This window comes from Colletotrichum higginsianum, chromosome 4 (genome assembly GCF_001672515.1).
Source record: "Colletotrichum higginsianum IMI 349063 chromosome 4, whole genome shotgun sequence".
NCBI classification, from domain to species: Eukaryota; Fungi; Ascomycota; class Sordariomycetes; order Glomerellales; family Glomerellaceae; genus Colletotrichum; species Colletotrichum higginsianum.
Genome location: NC_030957.1, coordinates 4011721 through 4037741, shown reverse-complemented (window position 1 = coordinate 4037741; position 26021 = coordinate 4011721). Strand labels below are relative to the sequence as shown.

The 26021-nt window shown below is 56.7% G+C and overlaps 7 protein-coding genes across 7 annotated transcripts; 2 read left to right on the top strand and 5 right to left on the bottom strand.

Moving 5' to 3' along the window:
- Window positions 1-804: 804 nt before the first annotated feature.
- CH63R_06514 (Fungal specific transcription factor) lies at window positions 805-3227 on the bottom strand (the record flags this gene model as incomplete). Its single annotated transcript, XM_018301489.1, has 5 exons — window positions 805-1367; window positions 1432-2817; window positions 2876-2916; window positions 2976-3098; window positions 3166-3227. The coding sequence occupies 5 exons, from the start codon at window positions 3225-3227 to the stop codon at window positions 805-807; spliced, it is 2175 nt and encodes a 724-aa protein (XP_018159339.1).
- Window positions 3228-4416: 1189 nt separating this feature from the next.
- CH63R_06513 (Hydantoinase B/oxoprolinase) lies at window positions 4417-8271 on the top strand (the record flags this gene model as incomplete). The annotated part of the gene is made up of 1 exon (XM_018301488.1): window positions 4417-8271. One exon carries the CDS (start codon window positions 4417-4419, stop codon window positions 8269-8271), a length of 3855 nt encoding a protein of 1284 aa, XP_018159338.1.
- An 860-nt stretch (window positions 8272-9131) lies between these two features.
- Window positions 9132-10564, bottom strand: CH63R_06512 (Integral membrane protein; the record flags this gene model as incomplete). The annotated part of the gene is made up of 5 exons (XM_018301487.1): window positions 9132-9597; window positions 9673-10076; window positions 10141-10208; window positions 10271-10403; window positions 10460-10564. The coding sequence occupies 5 exons, from the start codon at window positions 10562-10564 to the stop codon at window positions 9132-9134; spliced, it is 1176 nt and encodes a 391-aa protein (XP_018159337.1).
- Window positions 10565-12369: 1805 nt separating this feature from the next.
- Window positions 12370-13326, bottom strand: CH63R_06511 (Dihydrodipicolinate synthetase; the record flags this gene model as incomplete). The annotated part of the gene is made up of 1 exon (XM_018301486.1): window positions 12370-13326. One exon carries the CDS (start codon window positions 13324-13326, stop codon window positions 12370-12372), a length of 957 nt encoding a protein of 318 aa, XP_018159336.1.
- A 1185-nt stretch (window positions 13327-14511) lies between these two features.
- CH63R_06510 (Rhamnogalacturonate lyase) lies at window positions 14512-16411 on the bottom strand (the record flags this gene model as incomplete). The annotated part of the gene is made up of 4 exons (XM_018301485.1): window positions 14512-15411; window positions 15481-15609; window positions 15676-16124; window positions 16195-16411. The coding sequence occupies 4 exons, from the start codon at window positions 16409-16411 to the stop codon at window positions 14512-14514; spliced, it is 1695 nt and encodes a 564-aa protein (XP_018159335.1).
- A 4346-nt stretch (window positions 16412-20757) lies between these two features.
- Window positions 20758-22034, top strand: CH63R_06509 (Pectin lyase; the record flags this gene model as incomplete). Its single annotated transcript, XM_018301484.1, has 3 exons — window positions 20758-21324; window positions 21391-21583; window positions 21667-22034. The coding sequence occupies 3 exons, from the start codon at window positions 20758-20760 to the stop codon at window positions 22032-22034; spliced, it is 1128 nt and encodes a 375-aa protein (XP_018159334.1).
- Window positions 22035-24483: 2449 nt separating this feature from the next.
- Window positions 24484-25572, bottom strand: CH63R_06508 (Alcohol dehydrogenase; the record flags this gene model as incomplete). The annotated part of the gene is made up of 1 exon (XM_018301483.1): window positions 24484-25572. The coding sequence occupies one exon, from the start codon at window positions 25570-25572 to the stop codon at window positions 24484-24486; it is 1089 nt and encodes a 362-aa protein (XP_018159333.1).
- Between the last annotated feature and the right edge of the window lie 449 nt (window positions 25573-26021).

Sequence of the window (26021 nt, the reverse complement as noted above, 5' to 3'; positions counted from 1 at the left end):
CGGTCGCTTCCGATTCTACGTAAAATTATCGTAGCTCAGAATTGCTTGCCAACCCAGCACGTCAAGAATCAGGACGGGGAACATGCCCCTTTATCCTCGATCGAACATGCGACATGATAGAGAGGAGGAGGCGACAGTAACCAGCGGGCCTGCTCCTGTGCTATCTCTTGCCAAGCTGCGTTACTGGCACGCATGCGGCGCATTGGTTCCCGGCATCAGACGTAACATCGCGGGGGGCACATGCGGAGAACTACTCCTTGGCTGGCGTCTTCTTGCACAGCTTATCCACGGCAAACCACGAGATCGGAGGTCCTCACCGACCCCTGATATGTGCGGGGGAAGTTCCCACAATCAGATAATAGCGCAGATGGCGCGGGCCCACCGACCGGCTCGGGGAGGCGTCCCTATCATGCACCATCATCCTGAGATTGAACCAACTTCAACTTCAAAAGGGATTTCGTGAGCTTGGCTCAAGCGAGATCCCAACCGTTCGTCAAGCATTTAGACTGGCCGTCAGACACCGAGTCATTTTCGCCTGTCTTGGCTCTTCTAGGTTGCTGGTGCCGGTCCGCTGCTCATTTCCCATTCGGGCACAATGTCAGGATGGTGTCCTCGGGCACGTTGCCCGACGCGTCGGGAGTTGACTCCTTACGGATGTCCTCAATCAGCCCCGAGGACCCCCATAGGAATCGTACAATTCGATTGCATACAGATAAACCACGCCCATCAGAGCCTGTTGTTCTTTCGCTCAATATCCCAGACAACTTGCGAAGATGATTCGGTATTGTTGCTCAGTAAAATGCGTTACACGTCCATCCTATCATCGGCTTGAGCCATGCCAGCTGTTTGTGTCCATTGCGAAAAATCAAAGCTCGCGTCCATGGCTGGGTCGGCGAAGCCCTCCTCCCACAGCCCAAAGTCCATCACCGTGCTCACGCTCTCGTCGTAAAAGGGCTCGCCGAGTGAGCTGTTGTCAACCACCGGAAACGTCACCCGCTGGCTGAGGACCCCTTGCATTGTGGTAAGATTGCCGTGGCCGTCTCCCATCGTTGTTGGAATGGTGGAAACCTGTGCAGAGCCAGGCCCTGTCGGCATCATCGAGTCCGTGGGCGAGAAGCTGGTCGGAAATGGAGGCAAGGGCAAAGGCTGGGCATTGTTTCCTGACATGGCAGTAGGGCGCAGGTTGGCGAGGAGCTCGTACCGGGCCCCCATGTAACTGTTCCCACGTTCCCCCATCCCTTTCAGGAGATCGAGCCCGGCATTCATGGCCAGGATGTTGGAAGCGTCGGTAGGAAATGCAACGCAAACCATGACGAGAACTATCGAAGCCGAGAAGACATGCTCTCCGTCCATGTATCCATATGTTGCTGAAGTTACGATAGTCAGTATCATGGTATAGAAACCGGGATGTCCCTAATGTATGTCACCTACCGACGAGGTCTCTCTGCGCTGCAACAGTCATAATGTTGATCGAGTCCTGTGCCGCACCAATACACATGTCAATAACCCTAACCGTCGTCTGCGACAATCCCTCTTTCCAGTCCCGCTCCTTCTCTCCGGGATCGTCGCTGCTGCGAATCCTCTGTAACCGTTTCTGGACGACATGGAAGAGCAGCGGCCTCGCGGTCATGTTGATACACTGGTAGTAATGAGCGAAAGTGCTGACGCTCTCACGACTGATGCTTAAGCGTGCAGGGTCGAAGCGCAACTCGTCCGGCAATTCGCGGTTCCATTTCGAGAGACTCAAGACGATGCTCTGAACCGAGGCCATCAAGCGTTTCCCAGACTTCGGGGCCGTCTTGCTTGTTTTGCGGTAGATGGTGTTGTGGATTTCGCCGAGAATCCGGGAGAGCTCGGTGTAATGCCGCAACACCACAGCTGGACAATACTCTGCTTCTTTAGGCAGTCTGGAAGGAAGGTCCACGCCGATATCCTCCTCTTGAATGGTGATGGGGTTGCCGGATTTCACAGACAAGATGCGATCCAGGCTGTAGACGGACCACCAGACCCGCCGTCTATGCTCACGGGTCGCATCATCTAGTGTTGTCAAGCTCGCTTCCTGGCCTTGCAATGGATGCTGGACTGGACTGTACCCGATTTCATGGTGCAAACCTAGCGATATGGCCATACGAAGAGCCATGCCGGTGTAGAGGAACGCAGCATCGCGTCGGTTCATGTTTTGCATGAAATATCCGATGAGGGCCAGTGTCTCAACGCAAAGGATCGAGCCCTCTTCGTGCGTGTCTGGCAACAGATTCAGTGCGTGAGTGAAGTAGTCGAAACCTGGCGGGCCCCTGAAGTCGACCCACTGATTGACAGAGTACAGCTGGCCAAAGGCCAAGATGATGAGCACTTTCGCGTAGGAAAGGCACGCTTCTCTGTCGGAAGGATCAGGCGGCCCGCGATATGCCTCGATAAGGGATTGATCAAACTTGGCCTTGGGATCGGTGAACGCGAAGATCGTACCGATGTAGGTGTATTGTGCGGCAAAGAGTCGCCGGGCGATGTCGATTGGCGGTAGTCGGACTTGCGTTCTCGCCTTCTCCCGCCGCGAGGGCAAAGCGCTGGGTTCGTAGAAGTTTGTGTTTGCATCCAGACTGCCGTCGTCGCCGTAGAAGCCCGAAAGCTTTCTCACACTGCGCAAAAAGTTGTCCGAGTTCCCGGGGCCTTTGAAACTCGTCGACGGGTTGTGAACGCTGAGCTGATTGAACGGCTCGAGCAAGGGGTGCCCATCCTCAAACTCTTCTCCGTTTTCTTCGGTTGCATTGCGATGGGCCTTTGTGTTTGCTGCGGCTTGCGACTGTTTCGCGACAGACTCTGGCAGACTGCCATTAGTCAATGTGCAGCCGCTAAAGATGTCAATCTTCAAACATACCGTCATAGGCCTTTGCCTTGGCTTCGAGGTCTCTCAAGTAGCTATGTCGAGAGTCAGTCAACAGCCGCGATGGGTGGCCAGAGACCGCCGTGGAACTCACGCCTCCGTGATGGTGATCTTCCTAGTTTCCTCATAGGTGCAGCGAAGGCCACTGTCTCGACATCGAGAACACGTCGGCTTTTCCTTGGAGCAGTACGACCGCCGTTGACGACAGTTGGCACAGCTGTCACGCAAGTCTCAGCAATTGATGCATTTCTTGTGGCAGTCAAGAGGAAGAGTCCGAAGCTTACGCCACTGGTCTCGAGTTTCCACATTCAATCGTTTGAGGCGGGGACGGCGAAATAGTCGCCATGTTGTCGCATGCGTTTGTGATGTGACGACGTCTTTGGCGCATTCACAGTGAGAGTGGAGATGATGACCCCCATGACACAGCAAGGACGAACGAGGGAACTGTGCTCTTCTCCAAGCGCAGGATGGAGCCCGTGACAAACAGAAACACGTTGATGATGGGGGATGTCAACGCGGGGGACGCAGGTTGTTGGAGTCTCTGACCGTGCACCCTGTCAAGACCCAGAGCGAGAGATGCGGCGCAGAAACTCTTAGTGTTGGGGCATTGACACGCATCGCGTACTTTTGGTGTTGTAGTGTCGGCCTGGAGGATCGGTGTTTATGGGGGGGGGTTCTCCACCGCGGCCAACGACACCGGAGGAAGGGCGAGAAAGCCGTTGGCAAGAGGGGGATTGTCACCCGTCGAAGTTGCTTTTGCCGACGTGGTGAAGCCTCCGGGGACATAAGCCGAGAAGTACGTACCTCGATTGCGGATGGTCGGCTATAGGTTGATCCGTGGTGTTTTGCTCCAGAGCCAATGAGATCAGCGGGATATGGTTGATTACTCGGGGACCCACTCCGACGGCTACGGTCGGGCCTGTGCCGCCGCCGTTAAGCCCCACTTCCATCGTTCCTTTTGCGGTCTTCGCCATTTCGCCATCTCCCTCCATCCTACTCCAACTCTTACCTTCACACCTTATCAGGTATCGGACAAAACCATGGTTGCCATTCGCTGCTCTCTAGATCGGCGACCCACTCCGGCGCCTCCGACCCAGTTTCGCCCGTTGCTCCGCGTTGGCGATGGCCGACCAAAGGCCGACGTCGCTATCGTGTTTCGAGGTCAGGCAAGTTGCCTCAGCCGCCGGCCGCATGAACTCTGGCAAATGGACTCCGGTCTGATCGTCCTGACCGCGCTAGACGGACAAAGTGGTTAGGTGACTTTGAGACTGAACGGGCACCCAGTCGCGGAGCCCTTCCGAGCCCCTAATTCCCGATCGTACTCAAAACTGCGGCAAATTGCGACATGACGACGGTAGACAAATTCAACAAGTGACTCCTGATATAAACATTGATCAAGACGTTACCGGCCCCTCCTTCCTGGTCTCAAATACCTCTCATTCCAACATTTCAATACCAAGTCTTCTTGATACCCTTACATACCTTCTCGCCTTGGCCCGTCTTCTTGCTGCAATACCCAACAGCACTCACACACCATGGCGGTCAAATCACATCGCATCCGCATTTCCATTGATCGAGGTGGCACTTTCACCGATGTTCATGCCTCTATTCCCGGCAGAGGCGATATCATCCTCAAGCTTCTCTCTGTTGATCCCGCCAACTACCAAGATGCCCCAACAGAAGGCATTCGCAGAATCCTTGAGATGGTGACCGGGGAGACGCTACCCAGGGGGCAATTGCTCGATCTGTTCCATGTCGAGTCAATCCGCATGGGCACCACAGTAGCCACGAACGCCCTCCTCGAGCGGAAAGGCGAGCGCGTGGCCCTGATCACGACTAAGGGTTTCCGCGACTTGCTGGCGATCGGAAACCAATCGCGTCCCAACATTTTCGACCTCTCCGTCACGCGGCCAGAGGTCCTCTTCGACGAAGTTGTCGAAGTTGAAGAGCGTATCACGATGGAAGACTACACTGAGGATCCAGCATCCGTCAAGACCGCTCCGACGTCTGACGACCCCCAGCTGGTTACTGCCGTCACTGGCGAGACCATTCGCGTTCTCAAGAGACCAGACTTGACGGCGATCAAGACGCAGCTGGAAAAGGTCAGGGAACAGGGCTTCCGGTCCATCGCCATTGTCTTCATCCACTCTTATGCATACCCGGATCACGAGCTGTTGGTCGGCAGAGTAGCCTCAGAAATGGGCTTCTCAGTGACTCTGTCTTCAGAAGTCCAGCCCATGATCAACGTCGTACCTCGCGGCATGTCTGCCGTGGCCGACGCCTACCTCACCCCGGTCATCCGACAGTACATCGACTCCATATCGGCCAACTTCAAGGGCGGTTTCGGTGCAGCCGCCACTCGCATAGAGTTCATGCAATCGGACGGCGGCCTCGTGGACTACCGCAAGTTCAGCGGTCTGAAAGCCATACTTTCCGGCCCGGCCGGTGGTGTTGTCGGCTATGCGCAGACATCGTGGGACGACGAGGAGCGCCAGCCGGTCATTGGATTCGACATGGGCGGGACCTCCACGGACGTGTCGCGTTACGCGGGTGTTTACGATCACGTTTTCGAAACCACGACTGCGGGCATCGCCATCCAATCGCCGCAGCTCGACATCCACACCGTCGCTGCCGGAGGTGGTTCCATCCTGACCTGGAAGAACGGGCTGTTCAACGTCGGCCCCGAGTCCGCGTCGGCCCACCCCGGGCCAGCATGCTACCGCAAGGGGGGGCCGCTCACGGTAACCGACGCGAACCTCTTCCTCGGCAGACTGCTCCCCGAGTACTTCCCCAAGGTCTTTGGCCCCAAGGAGAACGAGCCTCTCAACCGAGAGGTCACCGCAGCCAAGTTCCTGGAGCTCACAAGCGACATCAACAAGGACCGAGAAGTGGCTGGTCTCTCCCTTTTATCTCCAGAGGAAGTTGCCCTTGGTTTCTTGAAGGTTGCCGATGAGGGTATGGCGAGCCCCATTCGTGCGTTGACAGAAGCTCGTGGCTACGAGGCTGGCGCCCATCACTTGGCTTGCTTTGGCGGTGCTGGCGGCCAGCACGCCTGCTCCGTTGCGACTGTCCTTGGCATCTCTCGCGTCATCATCCACAAGTATTCCTCCATCCTCTCAGCGTATGGTATGTCGCTTGCAGACGTCGTCCACGAGATCCAGAGGCCATCCGCCATCACCTACTCCGAGGAGACCAAGGGCAACATCCAAGAGCAGCTCGAGGATCTCTCCTCTCAAGCCACCCTGGAGTTGATGAAGCAAGGCTTCACCGAGGACCTCATAACCCACGACACCTATCTCAATATGCGATATGCTGGATCAAGCAGCTCCCTCATGATCCTGAAGGGGGCCGACTGGGATTTCAAGGCCGAGTTTGAGGAAGCCCACCGCCGCGGATTCGGCTTCCACTTCCCCGAAAAGGCCATCATCGTCGACGACATCCGAGTTCGAGCCACCGGCGCAGCTCGTGCCAAGGTCGAGAAGAGCCCCTTTGCCCAGATGAAGGCCGTCGGAGGCTCCTCGACTCCCAGCAGTCCCGAGCCCAGTACAACCAACCGTGTCTATTTCGAGGGCCGCGGCCACCTCGACACCGCCGTTTACCAGCTTGAGACCATACCCGTCGGCGCTCGCATCGCCGGCCCGGCCTTGATCATCGACAACACCCAGACGATCCTAGTCACCCCGTCCACGACCGCCACGGTCCTGGAGAGCTACGTCGTCATCGACCGCGAGCTCGAAGGGAGGGTTGTCAAGCAGGATGGCGAACAGGAAGAGTTCAGCCCCGTCCAACTTACCGTCTTTGGCCACCGCTTCATGTCCATCGCCGAGCAGATGGGACGGACGCTGCAGAAGACTGCCGTGTCGACCAACATCAAAGAGCGTCTGGACTTCTCTTGTGCGATCTTCAGCCCCGACGGCGGACTCGTTGCCAACGCCCCCCACGTCCCCGTGCACCTCGGGTCCATGCAGTTTGCCGTGCGCTACCAGCACGAACTGTGGAAAGGCAGGCTCCGGGACGGCGACGTCCTCGTATCGAACCACCCGTCCTGCGGCGGCACCCACTTGCCTGACATCACCGTCATCACGCCCGTCTTTGACGGAGAAGAGATCGCCTTCTACGTCGCCTCGAGAGGACACCATGCGGACATCGGCGGCATCCTACCCGGCTCCATGCCACCGACGTCGTACGCCCTTTGGCAAGAAGGTGCCGCGATCGAGTCGACGAAGCTTGTGAGCGAGGGCCGTTTCGACGAGAACGAGGTCCGTCGCCTGCTCCTCGAGGAGCCCGCGCAATATGAGGGCTGCTCGGGCACCCGGAGACTGCAGGACAACCTCTCCGATCTCAACGCGCAGATCGCCGCCAATGCCAAGGGCATCTCCCTGATCAAGGCCCTCATCACGGAGAACGGCCTCGCCACTGTCCACAGGTACATGTATGCGATCCAGCACACCGCCGAACACGCCGTGCGCGAGTTGATGCAAGACACGCTCGCCAAGTTTGGTCCGGAGCCGCTCGTTGCGGTCGACTACATGGACGACGGCACGCCCATCTCTCTCAAGATCACGATCGCCACCGACGGTTCCGCGACCTTTGACTTCTCCGGCACGGGCCCGCACGTCCTCGGCAACACCAACGCGCCCATCGCCATCACGCACTCGGCCATCATCTACTGCCTGCGCGGCCTCATCTCCTCCCAGATCCCCCTCAACCAGGGCTGCCTGGCCCCGATCGACATCGTCATCCCCGAAGGCAGCATCCTCAACCCCGGAGCCGGCCTCGCCGTGGTCGGCGGCAACGTCCTCACCTCGCAACGCATCACCGACGTCGTGCTCAGGGCTTTCCGCGCCTCCGCCGCCAGCCAGGGCTGCTGCAACAACCTGACCTTCGGCACCGGCGGCAAGGACCCCGTCACGGGCGAGCACAAGGACGGCTTCGGGTACTACGAGACCATCGCGGGCGGCGCGGGCGCCGGTCCCACATGGGTCGGCCAGAGCGGCGTCCACACGCACATGACAAACACGCGCATCACCGATCCCGAGGTCTTTGAGAAGAGGTACCCGTGTATCCTCAGGCGGTTCCAGCTCCGCGAAAACTCGGGCGGCAAGGGCCGAAACAGGGGCGGCGACGGCACCGTCAGGGAGATCGAGTTCCGCGTGCCCGTCCAGTGCTCTATCCTCAGCGAGCGGAGGAGCCGTCGGCCGTACGGCATGGAGGGCGGCGGCGACGGGGAGGCCGGCATCAACTTGGTCATTGTCCGGGACGACATGACGGGCAAAGACCGGACGGTCAACCTCGGCGCGAAGGCGACGACGAAGCTCCGCGCGGGCGAGAGGGTTATCATCCAGTCACCTGGCGGAGGCGCCTGGGGGGCGCCCATTGGGTCGAACTGAATGACGAAGGATGTGTTTATATGTAGTTAATGCCGGGAGTTTTTGGTGGTTCCATCTCAGGCTAGTCACTATTTTGCCAGCTCAAAAGAAATAGAAAGAAAATGCTTCCCCTGCATGGATTCACAGCTGAGCTGTCGGTAAAGCGCGGAGACGGCTCGCAACCACTATCGATTCTCACTTGATTTGTTTCAACCGGCTGCTGAACGGCTAGTTGAGTCGCCGGACCAAGTTTCCAAACCCTCGACTTTGATGCTAGCTCTGCCCTTCTTGCAAAAGTATATTTCCCTCCTATTGAGCGGCAATGTCACATCCGGCCTTCACTTCGCAAGGGCAGGCAGACCCCTGCCAAGCTAGCGTTCTCTCCAGTCAGTCAACTTATTCCACAAACACCAGGTTTGGACGGGGAATGACAACGAAAAGTAAGGCGCCTTGGTTCGAGGTGTATAGATAGCGTTGATGAAGATCAGTTCCGTTGTCGTTACGGGTTACCATATCCGGCGATGACGGGCCCGTCTTCACAGGAAAAGGGGGAGCTAAGACTCGGATTCCCGACCAATGGGTACGAATTCGGAAATCTTCACATGTGAGCCGGTGTCCTAACCCCCTTCCAATAAGTCTCAGTCTTCCGGTCACCGGATGAGGCGTTTTTGTTTACTGCAATTCGAGGTAGTAGGGGGGATATCAGAAGTCCCGTTTTATGCTTGCAATCTACGGTCTCACGGTCATATATTCCCTCACCAACGTTGTCTGAAAATGTAGCAAAAGGTCATCTGATCCAAAGAGAGATTCAAAACAGTTCGTAAAGTCATAAGATTTCGGGCATTCCCCCCCCTCCCCTATCTGTGCCACAAGAAACAGCATCATACAGCCTTGATCGCTTCCACGTCGCACGTCGTCTTGCCCTGCATGTAGGCCCCGAATATCACAGTCTCCTTGACGGGGGTCGCTTCCACTCCGGCGTTCTGGTTGGCGTAGGTGCTGGGGTCGATCAGCCCCGTCGTGTCGTTCAGCATCGTCGTCGACTGGTGGAAGAGCGAGAGATCCGTGCGCGACATCTCGACGCAGTCGTCGTAGTCGCCGCCGGGGGGCGACGACTCGATCATCTCCGTGGTGACCTTGACCTCGCGCGTGACGAAGATCATGCCCATGCTGCTCTGCAGCACCGGCCAGAAGACGGGGATCGAGGCGCAGATGGCGGCGATGTCGATCTCGAGGATGGCGAGCACCATCGGCAGCGGCGCGTACCAGGTCACATCGAGCGTCGGGTACGTCCCGGCCCGGGTCCTCACCAGGTCGATCAGGCGCCAGGCGGCGAGCATCAAGACACTTGTGAGCGGCTTGTGTCAGCGGGAAACTGTAATTACCCTTCTCTGCTGGCTGAGTCACTGGCGGGAAACTTACATGCTTCCAAACAAGAACAGCGCGAGCGCGCTCTTGCGGGACTTCTTGTTTGCCTCGCTGTTGAAGCACAACGGCAGCGGGATTGCGAAGATGATGAAGTCTAGGACCATGTTGCTGGCGGCATGGCTCTCATACGTGCGGATCAGCTCCTCCGCCACCTGAGACCCAAATCCCCAGCGGCCTCGGTGCGGTATGGACCAGTCCCAGTAGCTGGCGACGGGGATGCATGGGACCCATGCGAGGAAAATGTAGGCCGTACCCCACATGACGGTGATGACCAGGATGATGATGGTGAAGGCGCGAGACTTGGTATCGCGCTCGAACGTGCGGAGGTACTGAAGCAGAATGGCGACTTTGATAAAGGTGGTGGAAACAGGCAACGTCCCGTTGCAGACATAAAAGATCTGTTCCGCTTATCAGATCGTTGCTCTCTTTAGCAATACGACAGACAGCAGAAGGCTTACTTACCCTCATGTACTTTACAAACCTCTTGTTGCCCATGAGAATCATATGCTCCCCTAGGCCATGATTTGTTGCTGAAAACCGAATGGTGTGAGTCGTCAATCTGTCAGGACAGGGGGAGGCAGCTCCAGCTTACCTATGCAGGCGCCAATGGTCCCAACCGAGAGGGATACCATCACCAGGACCAGGCAGACGTCATCCCAACCAAAGGCGCGCACGATGAAGATGCGGCACCAGATTCTCAGACTCGCACACAACAGCGTCAGAATCTGCCACGTCCGGTTAAAGCTGGTCTTTTCAACTCAGTGATTTCCGAACGACTCACCAGGAACGAGAGCACAACACTGAGCATCACCGTCCTGTGGTTCAGTGCCGGCTTGGCATCGTTTAGGTTGTTGGCGACCCCGATCAACTCGTAAAACGACGTCATGTTGCCCGAGTCGTGAAGAATACGGCCGACACCACTTGCATACCAAATACTTGTCCACGAAGCTCTAAAAAGCCTGGGGGGCGGTCGTTTATTGGCCGTTCTATGTGGTAATTCAGGAACGAAATAGAAGAAGAAGAAGAAGAAAACCACAGGCGGACCAAATCCTGGAAGCTGAAGCCATGCGCAAACGACGAGAGCGTGGGGAACCTCGGGGCCTTATGGGGGGGATCACACAAACGGAACCCGTCCGCTGTGGCGATGAAGATCGACCCGACTAGCCGGGTGCTTTCGGTATAGGTTATGGCCTTCCGTAAGGCGTGACTGTTGCGGCAGAGTCGACGTTCCACGGCGGAAGCCGGCATATGACCTGCGAACAATGGGGACGGCCGCTCCTCTAACTCGTTTGTCTCACCCTGACGGGCGCTCACACGCGAGAAAAAGAGGGTCATGTAAGTCCGTTCAGGGCCCAAAGGGCGGGTTCGCCTTGGCCAGAACCTCATTGCCCAGTCATTGCGGGACGTGGCTAAGCCCGGTCTTTGGTCCGTTGCGCAGGGCTGGCGAGGCGTGTGTACGCATGCGGGGATGGGAAGTGGTGGACTGGTTAATCGGCACGGCTGCGTCGGGTTAGAGCGTGTCTCGCCCATACGGGACACCCAATGGCTTCTTCCAAATCTCTGTCTAAGCAGAGTTGTCGGTCCCGAGATCTGGAAAGGGACTGGCTGAGACGTTCTCCTGTCTCTCCCCAAGGCGAAGGCTGTATGTACACAGGGTTCTGGGAGCTTGCGGGGTGGGGATGAGCCGCTCAAACCGATCATCTCGACGTTTTCGGACCATCCGCACCTCCCCCCCTGCGACATCCGCTGCCGATTGTGGCTGGAATGAGGATGGTCCAGACGTTGCATGGACGCATGCGATGGTCTGATATACACTCATCGCCTACTCGGGACGTCATTGTCGTCCACTGCTTCTGGGAAAACTCCGCAAGCCCCTGTCTTGCCAAACGTCCTCCCCGTCCCTGTTGTAAGCCTCCTTTTCAGCCCTGGTGAAAGCCTTTGACTGCTCTCTTCGAAGGACGCTGTGTGAGACAACGGCATAAGGAACACTCCCAGGACCCTCGAATAGCCTTCATTCCATATCAAGGCAACCTGGACAAGCCGGGCCGGGTTTCAGCTTGCACCAACATCCGTTTGTGAACTTGGCAACGTTGCCAAAATGTCTTGGAACGTCTTGGGGCAGAAGAGTTCGACGCTAGCTAACTCATGTCCAGACATGACGAGACCAAAAACTCGAGTCAATGGCCTGTCATCTAAACCGGTCTTATCCGACACCACTCTACCATCCCAGGAATTCTGGCACGGCAGGCTTCGACGTCGAGGGTGTTGAGCAATGTCTGGTATATCGTATCCGGCATCGCTTGATGAACACCTCTTTTCCCTAAAAAAAAAAAAAAAAAAGAAAAGAAAAAGAGCCAAGGAGAGAATAGAGCAATCTCTTGGTGCCGCACTTGGAGATGACCACACTGTGGCGTAAACTAAAATGCTTCATTCATTTGTCGTATCATAGAATCATCATACACCCGGTGGTCCCTTCATGCCAACCGCTCAGTCGCCAGCACCAACTGCCGACCCATGTATGCAACGGCACGGATTGGTTCTAGGTTATCATCCATGTCTGACACCTAGCCCAGTCCCCCCTGAAGAGCTGCCAGGTCCAGATCAGGTGACTGTAAACACCGCGGTGCCCTCCCCCCTCCTCTCTGAGACACAAACAAACATAGTCAACCGTTTCGAAACAGTCGGGGCCACTCAGCTGGAAGCCGCAAGCTCCTCCTCGACCTTGTTGAGCTCCTCCATCAAGTCGTGTACCGTCTTCTTCTGATCCTCGCTCGCCGGCAGGTACGGGCTGCGCGGCTGGAACAGCTTCTCCTGGCCGCCGAGCCCGGCGCGGGGCGCCGTGAAGACGGACGCGGCGTACTTGATGGTGGCGATGCCCGCCTTGGTGGCCTGCTCCGCGATGGCGGCCTTCTTGTGCAGCTCCCAGGCCTCCTGGACCTTGCCCTCGGCGTGCAGCTTGTAGATCTGCACCGTCACGCGGGGGAAGACGTTGGCGAAGGCGGCGATGCAGCCCGCGCTGCCCGAGGTCAGGCCGCCGAGGAGGAAGTCGGACTGGCCGCCGTACGTGGCGAACCTCTCGGGCGACAGCTCGGCGGACAGGCGGACAATCTTGGCGACGGCGCCGCAGGTGAGCTTCACGCCGACGATGGTGTCGTGCTTCTTGGCCAGCTTCGCGATGGTGCCGCTGTCGAGGTCGATGCCGTTGCAGACGATGGGGAAGTTGTAGATGACGATGGGCAGGGGCGTCTTCTCGGCGACCTCGTTGAAGAAGCGGTCGATGACGGCGGGCGTGGTCTGCTTGCCAAAGTAGGCGGGCGGGAGGACGAGGGCCGAGTCGGCGCCGGCGTCCTTGGCGTCGTTGAGGAGCTCGAGGACCTGCTTGACCGAGTGCATGCCGCAGCCGGCCATGATGGGGTAGTCGGGGCCCGTCGCCTTGCGGGCGGTGGCGATGAGGGCCTTGCGCTCCTCGCGCGTCAGGAGGAACTGCTCCGCATTGGTGCCGAGGACGACGAGGCCGGCGAGGCCCGTCTTGGAGAGGTACGAGTAGTACTTTGCTTGCGCCTCGAGGTCGAGCTCGTCCGTGTCGGGGTTGAAGAGCGTCACGGCGGGGGCCCAGATACCGTTGGGGGGAACCTTGGTGCGGGACATGGTGATGGTTTTCTTGTCAAAAGCCGAAGAGGCTGCCGGGGCGGATACAACAACTGGTGGGTGAGTGAGTTGTAGGTGAGGTATGAGTGAGTGAGTGAGTGAGTGAGTGAGTGGGGGTTACGGGTGAGTTGTGAAGAAGTGTGATGTCGACGATGCTGAACGTAACGAGCCAAAGCAATGAGACTTTTATTTCTACTGATTCGGGTATCGAGACCGAGGTTGGTTCCGCTCGACAGTCGGGATCGTATCCGTCAACTGGGACAAACAGTCAGACGAGACGGGTTACTATCGGATATCCGCACCGGGTCTTGACCCGATTCCCCCGCATCCCAAGGCCGAGACCGGCCGAGCATGGACAGGGGTATTTCCGACCGCCCAACACGTCTGTCTCCTTTTCCACAAAAGGGGCGGGCAGACTGCAGTTGGTTGGCTTGCCAAGGCGAGGTAATACGCAGTCTTTCCAGCAATCACACAAAGGCATGCATGACATACATAACGGGCTAAAACGCCACCGGATTGACGGATTTCTACAGCAAGCGGGCACGAAAATAGCTCAACCCACATTGTCACGAACCACGAGTCCCAAAAAACAAAAGCTTCAGGCCCTGGCCAGGGATCGAACCTGGGACCTCTTCCAGTTGTTCATTGCTGTGGAGCAACAACCCTAAGGAAGAATCATACCGCTAGACCACCAGGGCTGGTGGATGAGGAATCTCACGATGTTTCGCTTGGGAACCGGGGCGCGCGGGCCATCTCTTGTACCAGGGAAACACTTGCTGGACCGGACGAAAACCAAGTCGCAGAGAGCTGAGAGTAATGCCAGGTTCACGAAATCTTGTTGTAAAGATTTCCCAGTCGGAGCAAGTGCTCGCTGTGCTCTGTCGAGTGCTTTAACCCGGGTCAACGTGGTCTGGATACGGAAGTCAAGAAGCTGACCTATATCACAAAGTCAAAGCTCGGAAACTAACAGTTATAATTACGGCTCTGCCTGGACATCACATAAGCGGATTGTGCGTTGGAGGCGCGCGAATTGTCGGCATGGTGCATTTATTATGTATGTATGTTTAACCTTTATTTAACCTTGGGCGTGTTTACGGAAGAGAAACAATCCCTCTTCTCAAATCAACTCTGAACCATCCAACATCCACTCGTCGTCGTCACTTCAAGCTTCATACAGCCATCACCTCAAATCCACTCCAGGATGATGCTATCCCACAGGAACCCCCTCCACTGGGTGTAGCGGGTGACGGTGAAGCCGACGGTGTTGACGCCCGCCCGGAGGACGTCCGCGTCGATCCTGTACTGCAGGAACCGCCACTCGCCGCTGACCTTGCCCGAGCGGTACAGCGCCGGGTCGCTCGTCAGGCCGTCCTTGTTCAGCGAGCCGTAGACGTGCCCGTTGACGTCGACGTCGAGCGCGCCGCTCTGCGAGTACCCGGCCAGGGAGACGCTCAGCAGCGCCGTCCGGTTGGCGGCGACGTCGCCCGCGGCGAGGCCGAACTCGATCGTCCACTTGCCGAGCGCCGACTGCGCGAAGTACCAGTCCGAGTCCTGGGACTTCCCGACGGTGAAGGTCAGGTTCGCCGGGCTCTGCGCCGCCACGCCGTGCTGGTACGGGACGCCGCCGTTCCGGAAGCCGCTGGCCTTCTTATCGAACTCGCCGACCTGGAAGACGCGCTTGCCCTTGGGGGGGACGCCCCACGTGAGCTGGCCCAGTTTGAGCGTCTTGTCCTTGGCGACGGCGACGGGCGCGGTGAAGTTGGTGTACACGTCGCCGAGCTTGCTGCCGTTGGACGTCGCGTAGACGGTGTAGGAGCCGCTGCGCACACCGTCGAAGGAGAAGCGGCCCTCGTCGTTGGCGTAGGTGGTGTAGTAGTAGTTCCTGCCCTGGATCGACGGGCGGACGGTCGTGTCGGCGTCGCCGAGGAAGACTGCGGCGCCCGAGGCCGGGCGGCCATCGGACAGCGTCAGGGTCCCCTGCACCCCGCCGCGGGAGTGGTAGGCTGCGTCCTTGAACCAGGTGTAGGGGACGTGCTTGTCCTCCTCCTTGCGCTTCCGCGCGGCATCCGCGACGTCTCCGTTGTTCTGGGAAGTCGGTTGTTAGTCGATGGTGATGAACCAGAAATGCGGGGAGCAGCAATATCGAGTTCTCACCAGATACCAGAGCCAAGGCCCCCAGACCTTGCCCTCCGGCTGGGCGACCTTCTGCCCAACCCGAAAGTGCGAAGTATCCTGGACAACGTTGAGCTGAACAGCGTCGCCGGTCTTGGACTCCCGGTGGACCTAGAGAGCCGTGTCAGAAAACATGACCCAACCCACAAGACGACGCGCGAAGATCATCCTGCTCACCGTCAAAGTCTGGCTCAGGTGGTCGCTGTTGTAGTACTCTGTCGAGGGGTGGATGTACCAGGACCCGGCCTTGGGTCCGTAGACGCCGTAAAAGTCGCGGTCCCTGACGGCGTTGGACCAGTCGTACTTGGTGATGAAGGAGCCGTCGGCCAGCTGCCAGGTCTCGTCCTGGACGTTGGTCGCGCTCGCGTACAGCGAGAAGTCGGGCAGGGGCTCGTCCTTGAGATGGGTGCGGCCGTTGGGGAAGAGGTCGGGCGCCAGCCTCCACAGGGTCCGCAGGATGCTGATGTCGGGCAGGGCGCGGTTGACGAAATACTGGTACGCGCCGGGCAGGTCGTCAAAGATGACCCAGTGGAAGTCGCCGGCAGCGGCGGAGAAGCTGACGTCGATGTAGTCCGTTCCCCGGGACGCGACGGTGGCGTTGGTGAACCTGAGGTTGTTCTCTCCGTCTGTGCCCGTATCGTATCGTCAGTCTTACTGATCTAGTCATTTTAGACCTTGTTTAGTATTGCTGCTCACCGTAGCCGACGTAGTGACCGACAGCCGAGCCCACCAGATCGGCGCCTGGCACACCCTCCCAGAAAAGCTTGGTAGCGTAGAGTGCGCCCTGGGTCAGGTTCCAGTGATCGTTCCCGATGACCCAAGTCGAATCGTTGATCTGCTCGAGGAACGGTCCTTTGGCGGCGTTGACCAGTGTGCCGGCCACGGCGATAGCTGATAGCCCGGAGACCTTCATGGTAGAGTCGACGGAGCGATGAGCTGAGGATGACGACGACTTGTCTGAAGGTTAAAACCGCCATCTCGAGAGAGTCTGTAAGTTGAACCTTATATGGCCCATCCCAGACCACAAGAGACCCAAACACTGTCAATTGAAGCTTTCTCTTCCCGGCAGGAGCCGAAAGCGCCATGCGGAAGTTGTATTGTGAATGGGGGCAACGGGGGTCTTCAGTGGATAGCTTTGCTGATAGACGCATCGAAACCCTGACAATTCGCGATGACACGTTCGCACTGTCGTGGATGGTGTTGCTATGCCCTCAGCTCACAGTGTAACCATGGCCCCGGGAAACTCGAGTTCACGAAACGAGGTAGAAACTCCGTGATGCCCCCATGTCTAGTCCATGGCCTAACCCCATGACGCCATTCGACACATACCGCTGGTTGGTGGCGCTTATAGCCATCGTTGCCATGAACGCCATTGATGCGCATCTTGCACCATCCTCGTCCCACTCTTTCGGCATGTGAGCCGGAAGAAAAAAAAAAAAAAAAACCCTTCGACTGCGATAAGACAATGTTTCCTCGCTCAACTCCAATCATGATATATGCTTCATGTGTCCGCTATTTGTGTGTCAATAACAAGGGGCCGGCTTGGTTTGGTTTTCGCTTCCCTGGGCGTCCTTTGGAAGCGGTCAATCGTGCCGGGGAGCAATCGGCACGTAAAATGACGAAACCCAGCAGCAACAGTCCTAATCAGTTTTGCGATCTCATCGTCGGCAAACCACACGGCCCCAGGGCTCAAAGGGCTCAAAGCGGCGATTGTCAGGCCTTTCCTCAGTTTTCACTCTCAACTTTTGACAGTTCCAATGCCAGTCTGGCAGATCGAGATTACACATTGGAGCAAGTGCTCCTGAAGACCGGCTTCATCCAGAAAGACTCTTGTCAACTGACCGAAATTGTCACCAACTGGTTTTTCTTTTATTAATTTATTTTTTGTTTTGTTTTCATTCTTATTTTTTGGAGACGGCTGGACCAGCGTTTGGCAGTCTCCAGTGCGCGTACTGGCCCGCAGTTGGGAATTGCCAGCGCATGAGGGACCGACCGGTAACCGGGTGTGTGGTGAAGACACGGCTGTGCATCATCAAAAGGCTGCTTCAGAAACCTTGCGCTAGTCAGCGGCCTCGCATCTTTTCTTTGATCTTTGTACAATAGTCCCCCCATACGTTCTCGTGCTGAAGAGCGCCCGGGGCGTGGAAGTTGTTGCGCTTCGCTCTTCATATCGGTGGTCGTTTCCAGGACTCAACTCGACGCAACGACGACGAATCCACGCTGTCGCCACCGCCACAGCGGGTTACCAACGTGGATTTGACGCGCCAAGGGCAGAGGGGGGGAAAAAAGGAAGGAAAAGGCCTATCTGCATCGCAAGAGAGCAGGTTGAGTTGTCGTGACAGTAACCTGGACGGCTGTAGTTAGAGCTGTTCCTTTGTTTTTTTCTTTTTTTTTTCTTTACTGGGCTAGGGTTCAATTCTCGACCGTCGGGCAATCACCGCTTTCGCAGAGCGAAAATGGCTCGCTGCAACTGGTAGTCTGGTAAGAGGATTTGAACCAGCTTCGCTTCTCATGCGACAGAAAGTTCCCGACATGGCCATTCATCTCTGCTTCAGGCCTCCTTACTAAGTTTGTTAGCCGACGTTCAGGCTCTAATACGAAGTCCCTAGGATTGCGATGATTTGCCTTACACCTGTTGAAATAACTCGTGGACCCCTCTCCCCAGTAACTCTGTTCATGCTCAAACAACGCAAAAGGTCCTTTTATATCTTAGCCATATTGCGTCCTGATCCGATAAACAACCTGCCCCCCTGTCGTCATACGGCGATGTCGTCAGAGAGTCCACCGGGTCGTCCTGAGCTCAGTTCCCCGAGTGGTAGCCGACACCTTCGCCAAATGACGATCAGCGCCCGGAGCGTACATCAAACGGAGTGCGGGTATGTTTGACCGTGCTGTAGTCCAGAAATGCCGTAGAAGTTCTGCCCGTGAATCGCGCTGCTGACAAGAGGAGAGCCCCCCCCCCTCCGATCATCTCCGGGCACGAAATCGGTCTCCAAGGGCCTTGGCGGCAGTTAGATTGACTTTCGGGATGCGCAATTACAAAGCACATGGGCTTCCGCACCACCCACGTTTGACGATGCGCGATGCGCAGTAGAGTTTGTTCGCTTTGCGGGGCGCACACACCCAAGTTTTGATCTGGAGGCCCCCCCCCCCCCCCCCCCCCCCCCCCCCCCGGGCCAGACCCCTGTATCTGCTGTAAAAACAGGCTGTGCAGACCGCTTAATCAAACGTTTTTATCCGTTCCTCGCTGCTGTGTAATAGGAGTGGTGTAAAACATAACATCGGACCCCCGAAACCTCGGGTTCTCAGCGCACAAATCTACCGGGGACGCTGGTGAGCAGGACGTTGACTTTCTGCGGCCAAGTGTGACGGCCCAGAAAATTTGCCTGAATCTATCGCTTACGGTGTAGTCGAAGCTCAAGCAACCAAACACAGCGCAGAGTAGGTTGAGTTGTGGTTGTTGACGCCGTCTTGGCGCGCTTGGCAAAATGTTTCTTAAAGACTCTAATACAACTAACTAACTAGTCGTGTGTGTGGCAGATTTCCTTTGGCAGGGGAATGCAAGTCGTGCAACCACGGACTTTTCCCTATTTGCACATAGTGTGTTGCTCTCGCCAACGGCCTCCAGGACAGCCCTAGCCCAGGGGGACCACGAGAATTTGCAACATGTCAACACTCCCTCGGGACGATGACGCAGCTTAATCTCTTTCACTTTAGGACTTGTGTCTGCTAATCACAGTTGTCAACAATGTGTCAGCCGACGAGTAAATCACACCACGCCTGTTGCATGTGTCGTTGTTGCCAAGTCAATTTGGATATGGCGGCGGTCTCCAACCACCTCCTAATCGAGAGACAAACTCAGCCTCGAGAACGGAAGGCCAAATGCAGAGTTACAGTGTCAGTGTCCCGTGGTGTAGAACAACAACAACAACAACCAGGTAGTTCTCGCCTGACTGATGGTGCGGCATCCCACCGAATGGGCCTCGCCTCCTATCCGTTGCAACGGCTCAGGGGAGAAGGGCCTTCCTGGTTACATTATACCGGGCCCCCCCCGCATGGACATCCATAAGAGTTTTCCGTACTGAAAGAAGCCGGCCAACGACGAGCGGCTGAGAACTTGACCGGCTCCCACAGCTGGACAGAGTACTTCGTACATGCGCATGTTACGTCGCCTTGGCGAGCAAGCGTTCACCCAGCCGTTCCCTGCCGAGTCGGCGGGTTCCGAGAGCAGTTTCAATTTCGGACAGACAAGTAGCCCACCGTGGACACTCTCATGTAGCCCCGAGACCTTGTTGACGAGGGCTCATGTGTCATGTAGGACAATAAATAGCAACCAACTGCCGTGCTGGCTATCTCTCTGGTGGCTCCATCACGTCCTGAGCTCCCTTGTTCTGAGCCCTTCCAAAGGCAGAGAGACGGAGACTCTCGTGATATGGACGTCGTATGTTGATCCAGGCCCCTGGATTGATTTTGATTCGGGTGGTGGGGGGTTCGTCTCCGCTGCGGGAGGTAAGGGGGTGGTGGACTCCGCCGTGGTCGGAAAGTGAGCGATGGGTTGGGAGGGGGGGGGTCGGGATTCTTCGATGCCCTTCAACACGGACTGGGATGGGACGCGTCTGTAGTCTCTGAGAGGCCCATCAACTCGTCCACAGCCCGGGATGGGACTCGCGTGGCAGGTTAGGGTGGACCTGGCAGAATCAATGTCATACAGCACGTTCTCCGTCTTACGTCGATCGAGCTTTACATTGATTAGGTCTGTGCCTTGAATTCCCCGGCCCAGTCGCCGGGTTCCCCCACCCCACATCAGGGATGACGCTGCGGACGACAACCATCACTGCCTCAACCGGCAATCGTTGGTTCTCGCCTGGAACTCTGTCTGTGGAGAGGCAGAGCCCCGTCATATCCCCTAGTGTGGTCCACGGTGTTGTCTAGTCTACACCATCCGTACGCGCCTGCATGGCTAGGGGCCGGCGTTGCAACGACCGCGCGGCCAGCTCATACCGGGAATGTTGATGAGAGGATCTCGAAGGAGACTGGATGGATTGGACGGGTGGATGGATGGATTAACACACTGGCTCGAGAGGACCCAGTTTCCAAGGGGCCTCTGGATGATATAACAACTCGCTCCTCCGCCTACTCTCTGCTTAACCGACCGCCCTTTTGGTGTTTTCATTCCGCAGTCACTCTTTTCTTTTTTTGCCCACTCGTTCATCTTCTTTCCAGTTTTTTTTTTTCGTTTTCCAAGAAAGTAAATAAACCATGTTTGCCAAGTCTCTCCTTCTGGCCGCTGCCGCCCTCGTCCAGCACGCCGCTGCCGCCTCCGCCGTCTCCGGCACCCCTGAGGGGTTCGCCTCCGGCGTCACGGGCGGCGGCTCGGCCACGGCCGTCACCCCCACCACCAACGACGAGCTGGTCTCGTACCTCGGCGACAGCGAGGCCCGCGTCATCCTCCTGACCAAGACGTTCGACTTCACCGACTCCGAGGGCACCGCCACCGAGACCGGATGCGCGCCCTGGGGTACCGCCTCGGCGTGCCAGGTCGCCATCAACAAGGACAAGTGGTGCGACAACTACCAGGCCGACGCGCCCACCGTCTCCGTCACGTACAACAAGGCCGGCCTCAACCCCATCAAGGTCGCCTCCAACAAGTCCATCGTCGGCTCCGGCTCCAAGGGCGTCATCGTCGGCAAGGGCCTGCGGATCGCCGGCGCCAAGAACGTCATCATCCAGAACATCAAGATCGAGAACATCAACCCCAAGTACGTCTGGGGCGGTGATGCCATCACCCTCGACACCACCGACAACGTTTGGATCGACCACGTTACCGTAAGTCCATGTGAAGCACCTCTTCACAACCTTGCCACGTATTTCTGACAAGTCTCCCTTCTCCAGACCTCCAAGATCGGCCGCCAGCACCTTGTCCTCGGCACCTCCGCCTCCGGCAAGGTGACCGTCTCCAACTGCGACTTTGACGGCGAGAGCGAGTTCTCCGCCACCTGCGACGGCTACCACTACTGGACCGCCTACTTCGCCGGCTCCAACGACCAGATCACCTTTAAGAACAACTACGTTCACCACTTCTCTGGTGAGTAGAGCCCCCCCCACCACACACACACACACACACACACACATCTTGTTTCTGTGCGGCAACACTGACCTCATTTCCAGGCCGCTCCCCCAAGGTGAACGGCAACTCCTTCGTCCACGCCATCAACAACTACTGGGCCGAGACCTCGGGCCACGCCTTCGAGGTCGACGAGGGCGGCTACGTCCTCGCCGAGGGCAACGTCTTCAACGGCATCTCCACCGTCCTCGAGTCCGGCGGCGCCGGAGCCACCCTCGCCATCACCTCCTCCAACGCCGCCCAGTGCGAGTCCAAGCTCGGCCGCGCCTGCCAGGCCAACAGCCTCACCGGCTCGGGCAAATTCGACGGCTCCGACACCAGCGTCCTGTCCAAGTTCGGCTCCGCCGACATCCCCGACGCCGTCGCCGCCTCTTCCGTCTCCAGCAGCGCCGCCGGCTTCGGCAAGATCTAAAGTCGCCTCTTTGACTTTTTTTGGTCCCCGCTGACACGACGGCCGGTGTCCGCTCTGCTGAGGGACCCAACCTTCGTGGGTTGTGATCTTGTCCGGGGCAGTGGGCTCTGTTGCAGCTTGTGATCCGCTCTTCGTTCTGTAGATACCTTATTCTCTTCATAGCATGTACAAATGCAAAACATTTCTTGGAAACAAAAAAAAATTACCTCCCTCTTCGATATTGAAAAGCATAGCAGCCGTTTGATGTTACATCTCGAAAGATCTGCGTTCCGTAACCTTCCCGGCCAATCCCCCCCCCCGCGCATGCGCATGACAGGGGCTGTCCCATGAGTACGACTCAGGGTGCGAGCGGGCTCGTTTCCGACACTGGACAGGCTATCCAAGCTAGCTTCGCAGTCATGGTGATCGGGGCTCGTGCGCTGCTTTGCCCATTTGGTAGGCGTCGTCAACCTGGCATACAACGTGTTGACCTTGGGGTATGCTGCAATTGTGCGCCCGGTTGCTGACTCGGCGAAACAATGCAAGGGTCCAACCGTGTTTTACAGATTGTCGTCGAATTAGTTGACGAGCTGTAAAGGTAGATGGGACTCTAGAAGCTGTGCTGCAACATTTCAACTCGTCCACATACGGTCATAATATGTCAGCAGCCGTAGCAGGTTTGTCGCCAGTTAAGTACCGGCATATGCACCTTTATTCCTTCGGCGTCTCAGAGCCATTGCCGACTCCGACTTGGCTCTTGTCATCCTCGGTAACTCGGCTGACGATGATCCACAGTCCGGGATGTGGCTCAGTGTCAGCCGGACTTTACTCTGTTAGTTTGAGCCAAACCATTCGCCGTAAAAGTCCATAAACGATCTTGTTTCGAAGGCGCAAAATATAGGCTCTTCAGCAGACTCTTTCGAGGTCCGATGTGAGTCTGGATAGCCCCAGTGTCCGCGTCCAGTCGACGACATACCTCAGCATGGTCAGACGCCTGGTCGTTGACGGGGGAGCATAGCACGGTTTCCATGTTCGCTCCGTTCCTATCATCGCGGGCCGTGAAAGCCCACGCAGGGTCATCGGCTCCTTTTCCCTAAATCGCATACGGCCTTTCAGACTCGCCGCTCAAAGTCGAGGAGAATCGGCGCACTTTCACGTTGGACACCGTCTTCTCGAAAATGCGTGCTGACTTTGCAGGTACAGTAGATATTCTACGTCGAGGGGGATGATCGCCGCTGCCCTTACAAGCCCTGTCGCATCTGTTCTTTGTTGCTAGATCCGGACTGTGGCGCGAGCCATAAAGCCGGGACAGAGCTCTCCAGGGACAAGGAAAATAGGCGGCTCCAGGATAGCCGATACCAGTGGCATCCCCCGTTTGTCGAGAGCCTCGCGGACAACTGCAGGTGTTCAATCTCCACCGCGGGCGTTAGCATTCGGGTAGATCTTCCACTTTATGGAGAGTCGGGTTCAACAACGAAGCTGTACGGCTATGCAAACGTCCTATCGACCCCGGTGGCTGGATGAAATGCTAGCTCTTTGATGCAGTAGGATCAATTTAGGCAGACCGTGCGAGGGCACCTTTACCCGGCTGTCGGCCGCAAGTCTCAGAGCACTTTCCTGGTGCGATGGCAGTGTATTGACAACTTTCTAAGCCTCTACAAGAAACCGCAACTGAGGCTTTCTGGTGTTCTGATCGACGGTCACGGAACTTACAAAGGGGCAAGGGCTCAAGCCCGTACTTGACAATCGTCGAGTTGACCGCTCGGAGATCTTCGAATCGGTGGAGACTTTAGTCTGTCGTCCCCCAGGGAACGCCCTGACGCGGACACTTGCGGTCATCGTCGTGCTCAATTATGTCCTGGAAAGCCTCGATCAGGCAGTAATAGTCCGAGTTCTGGCCAAAATCTTTATCGCCCCTGATCATGGCGGCCCACGGGACGTGTCTGAGATGGCCACATGTGGTGGGCGCGGCGGGGAAAGCAAATGCATCGTACTTAAAGGAACGCAAGACTGCCTCTCTTTACACTCGGTGGTGATGGTAATGCGAGGTCAGAATACAAACGCATTGTGAGACAGTGGCAGAAGTCGAGCCATTATTGAAGATTTGACGGCGCAAGGGGGACACAAGATGGAATGCGAATGGCTATTGGCAAGTATCAGGAAATGAGGCGTGATCGTGTTTGCAAAACAAAATCAACAACCTGGAACCAGAATACTACGCTTTTAACTAAAATGACAAAACATTACAGTGCCCAATTCTGACACTTTAACACATTGTAATTGATCCATTATTGTCTCTGCAGACGCCGAAGCCTCTCCTTTTGTGTAATGACTACTCTATAATCTTCTAACCCTAGTTCTCGTATCTTTTCTATGACTATGGAAATATTGCAATAACAGGCTATTTCTTATGTGACTGTCTATTGATACTGCCAGCTGCGGTGCGAGGGTCTTAAATGCAAACAAGCTGTCAACCCTCCGTATGTGTTGGTGTTGGTGTTGGTGTTGACCCTCTGCTTGTCTGTTTATACATCGCCTTGAGAGTAGTTTCCGCCTCCGCGCCTCTCCAACGTCTGCCATCTAAATGCCTCAGACATAACTGCCTGCCCTCGCCCGGATAAAACAGCCAGCAGCCCCATCTCGCCCACATGCCCTGTTCCTTCATCTGCGTTCTCGCGCGGTGCCCGATCGTGTCCTCGATGAAGGCGCCCCTTGGTATTGCCAGCCGCGTCGGGAAAACCCGGGACAGGTAGTGTTGCGTCGAGGCGATGTGCGGTTTGTCGTGCCAGAAGAACATGGGTGTCAGCGGCACCTTGGTCCCGGGGTACGAGTGTGAGGTGAAGTCGTTCTTGAGCTTGGCAGTCAACGCCCGCAAATGCGCAAAGTCTTGCACGTGAGCCGTCTCGGCGTACTGAAGCATCCGCACCGATGCGAGGCAGACGTACTTCACGGGCCCCTCTCCATCCACATCGTTGTTCTTCATGACGTCCAGTATCGGTGCCACGGGTATGTCGTGGACGAGCGTCCAGTCATGCTGGTGGATCCACACGTATGGCGTCGTCGTTATCCTCAGAGCCGTTCGCACAGCCAATCCGAAGCCCAGCCTCTCCGATGGCTCGATGAAGGAAACCTGGAAATCTTGCGTCCGGCTCAAGGTATATGTCGCCATGTTTGTGGTGGCGGATGCCGTTCTGCCATTGTAGCCATATTCGGCTTCGCCTTGCTCCTGAACCAACTCATCCTTGATGTCTGGACGATGCCCGTACGCCCCCAAGACAAGACCTTTGACATTATCTTTATATTTTCGAAAGTCTTCGGCCCCTTCCCCTGTAACTTGGCCTTTCTTTAACCTAGAAACTTCACCTATGCGCTCAAAGGTGTCGAGGACAACGATAATGCGACATGCCAGGAGGTCGCCGCAGTGGAGGCGGATGGACTGGAACACCGCGTCCAGGAGCTCGGTTGAAGGGGCTGAGGGTGTCGGCGACGTCGTTATGACGAGAGTCAACAGATCTGATACCGGTACCGGTGTTGGCGGTGCAGGGCAGGAGGACGACATGGCTCAGCGTTGATCCCCGGATTTAGTTGTTCGTGAGTGAAAGTGGAAATATTTTGCAAGCAGAGAGTCAGTCATTTGGGGTACGTACCTGTTCGGAGTTAAGCGATGCCGAAGTGGGGCATCCCGATAAATGGAGATCCGGCCGGCGCCGGCGAACAAAGTCGGATTCCATCCAATCTGACAAGCTGTTTTCTGCAATTTCAGAAGAAGAACAGAAAAAGGCCATGTAGATTACCATTTCTAGTTTTATTTTAGGTTCTCTCTAGAGCAAAACGGCAATGAGTATTCATTGTATAAGGCAAACATTAATCCGTCGATAACAGATCCCGGGCCGGGACATAAAACCCTTACCCCGGACGGAGACCCATTTTGTCTGGCCCGCCGCACCCGCTAAAAAAAAAAAATTTCACCCCAAACGCACCGATGGCAAAGTTTCAAAAAGAATGACC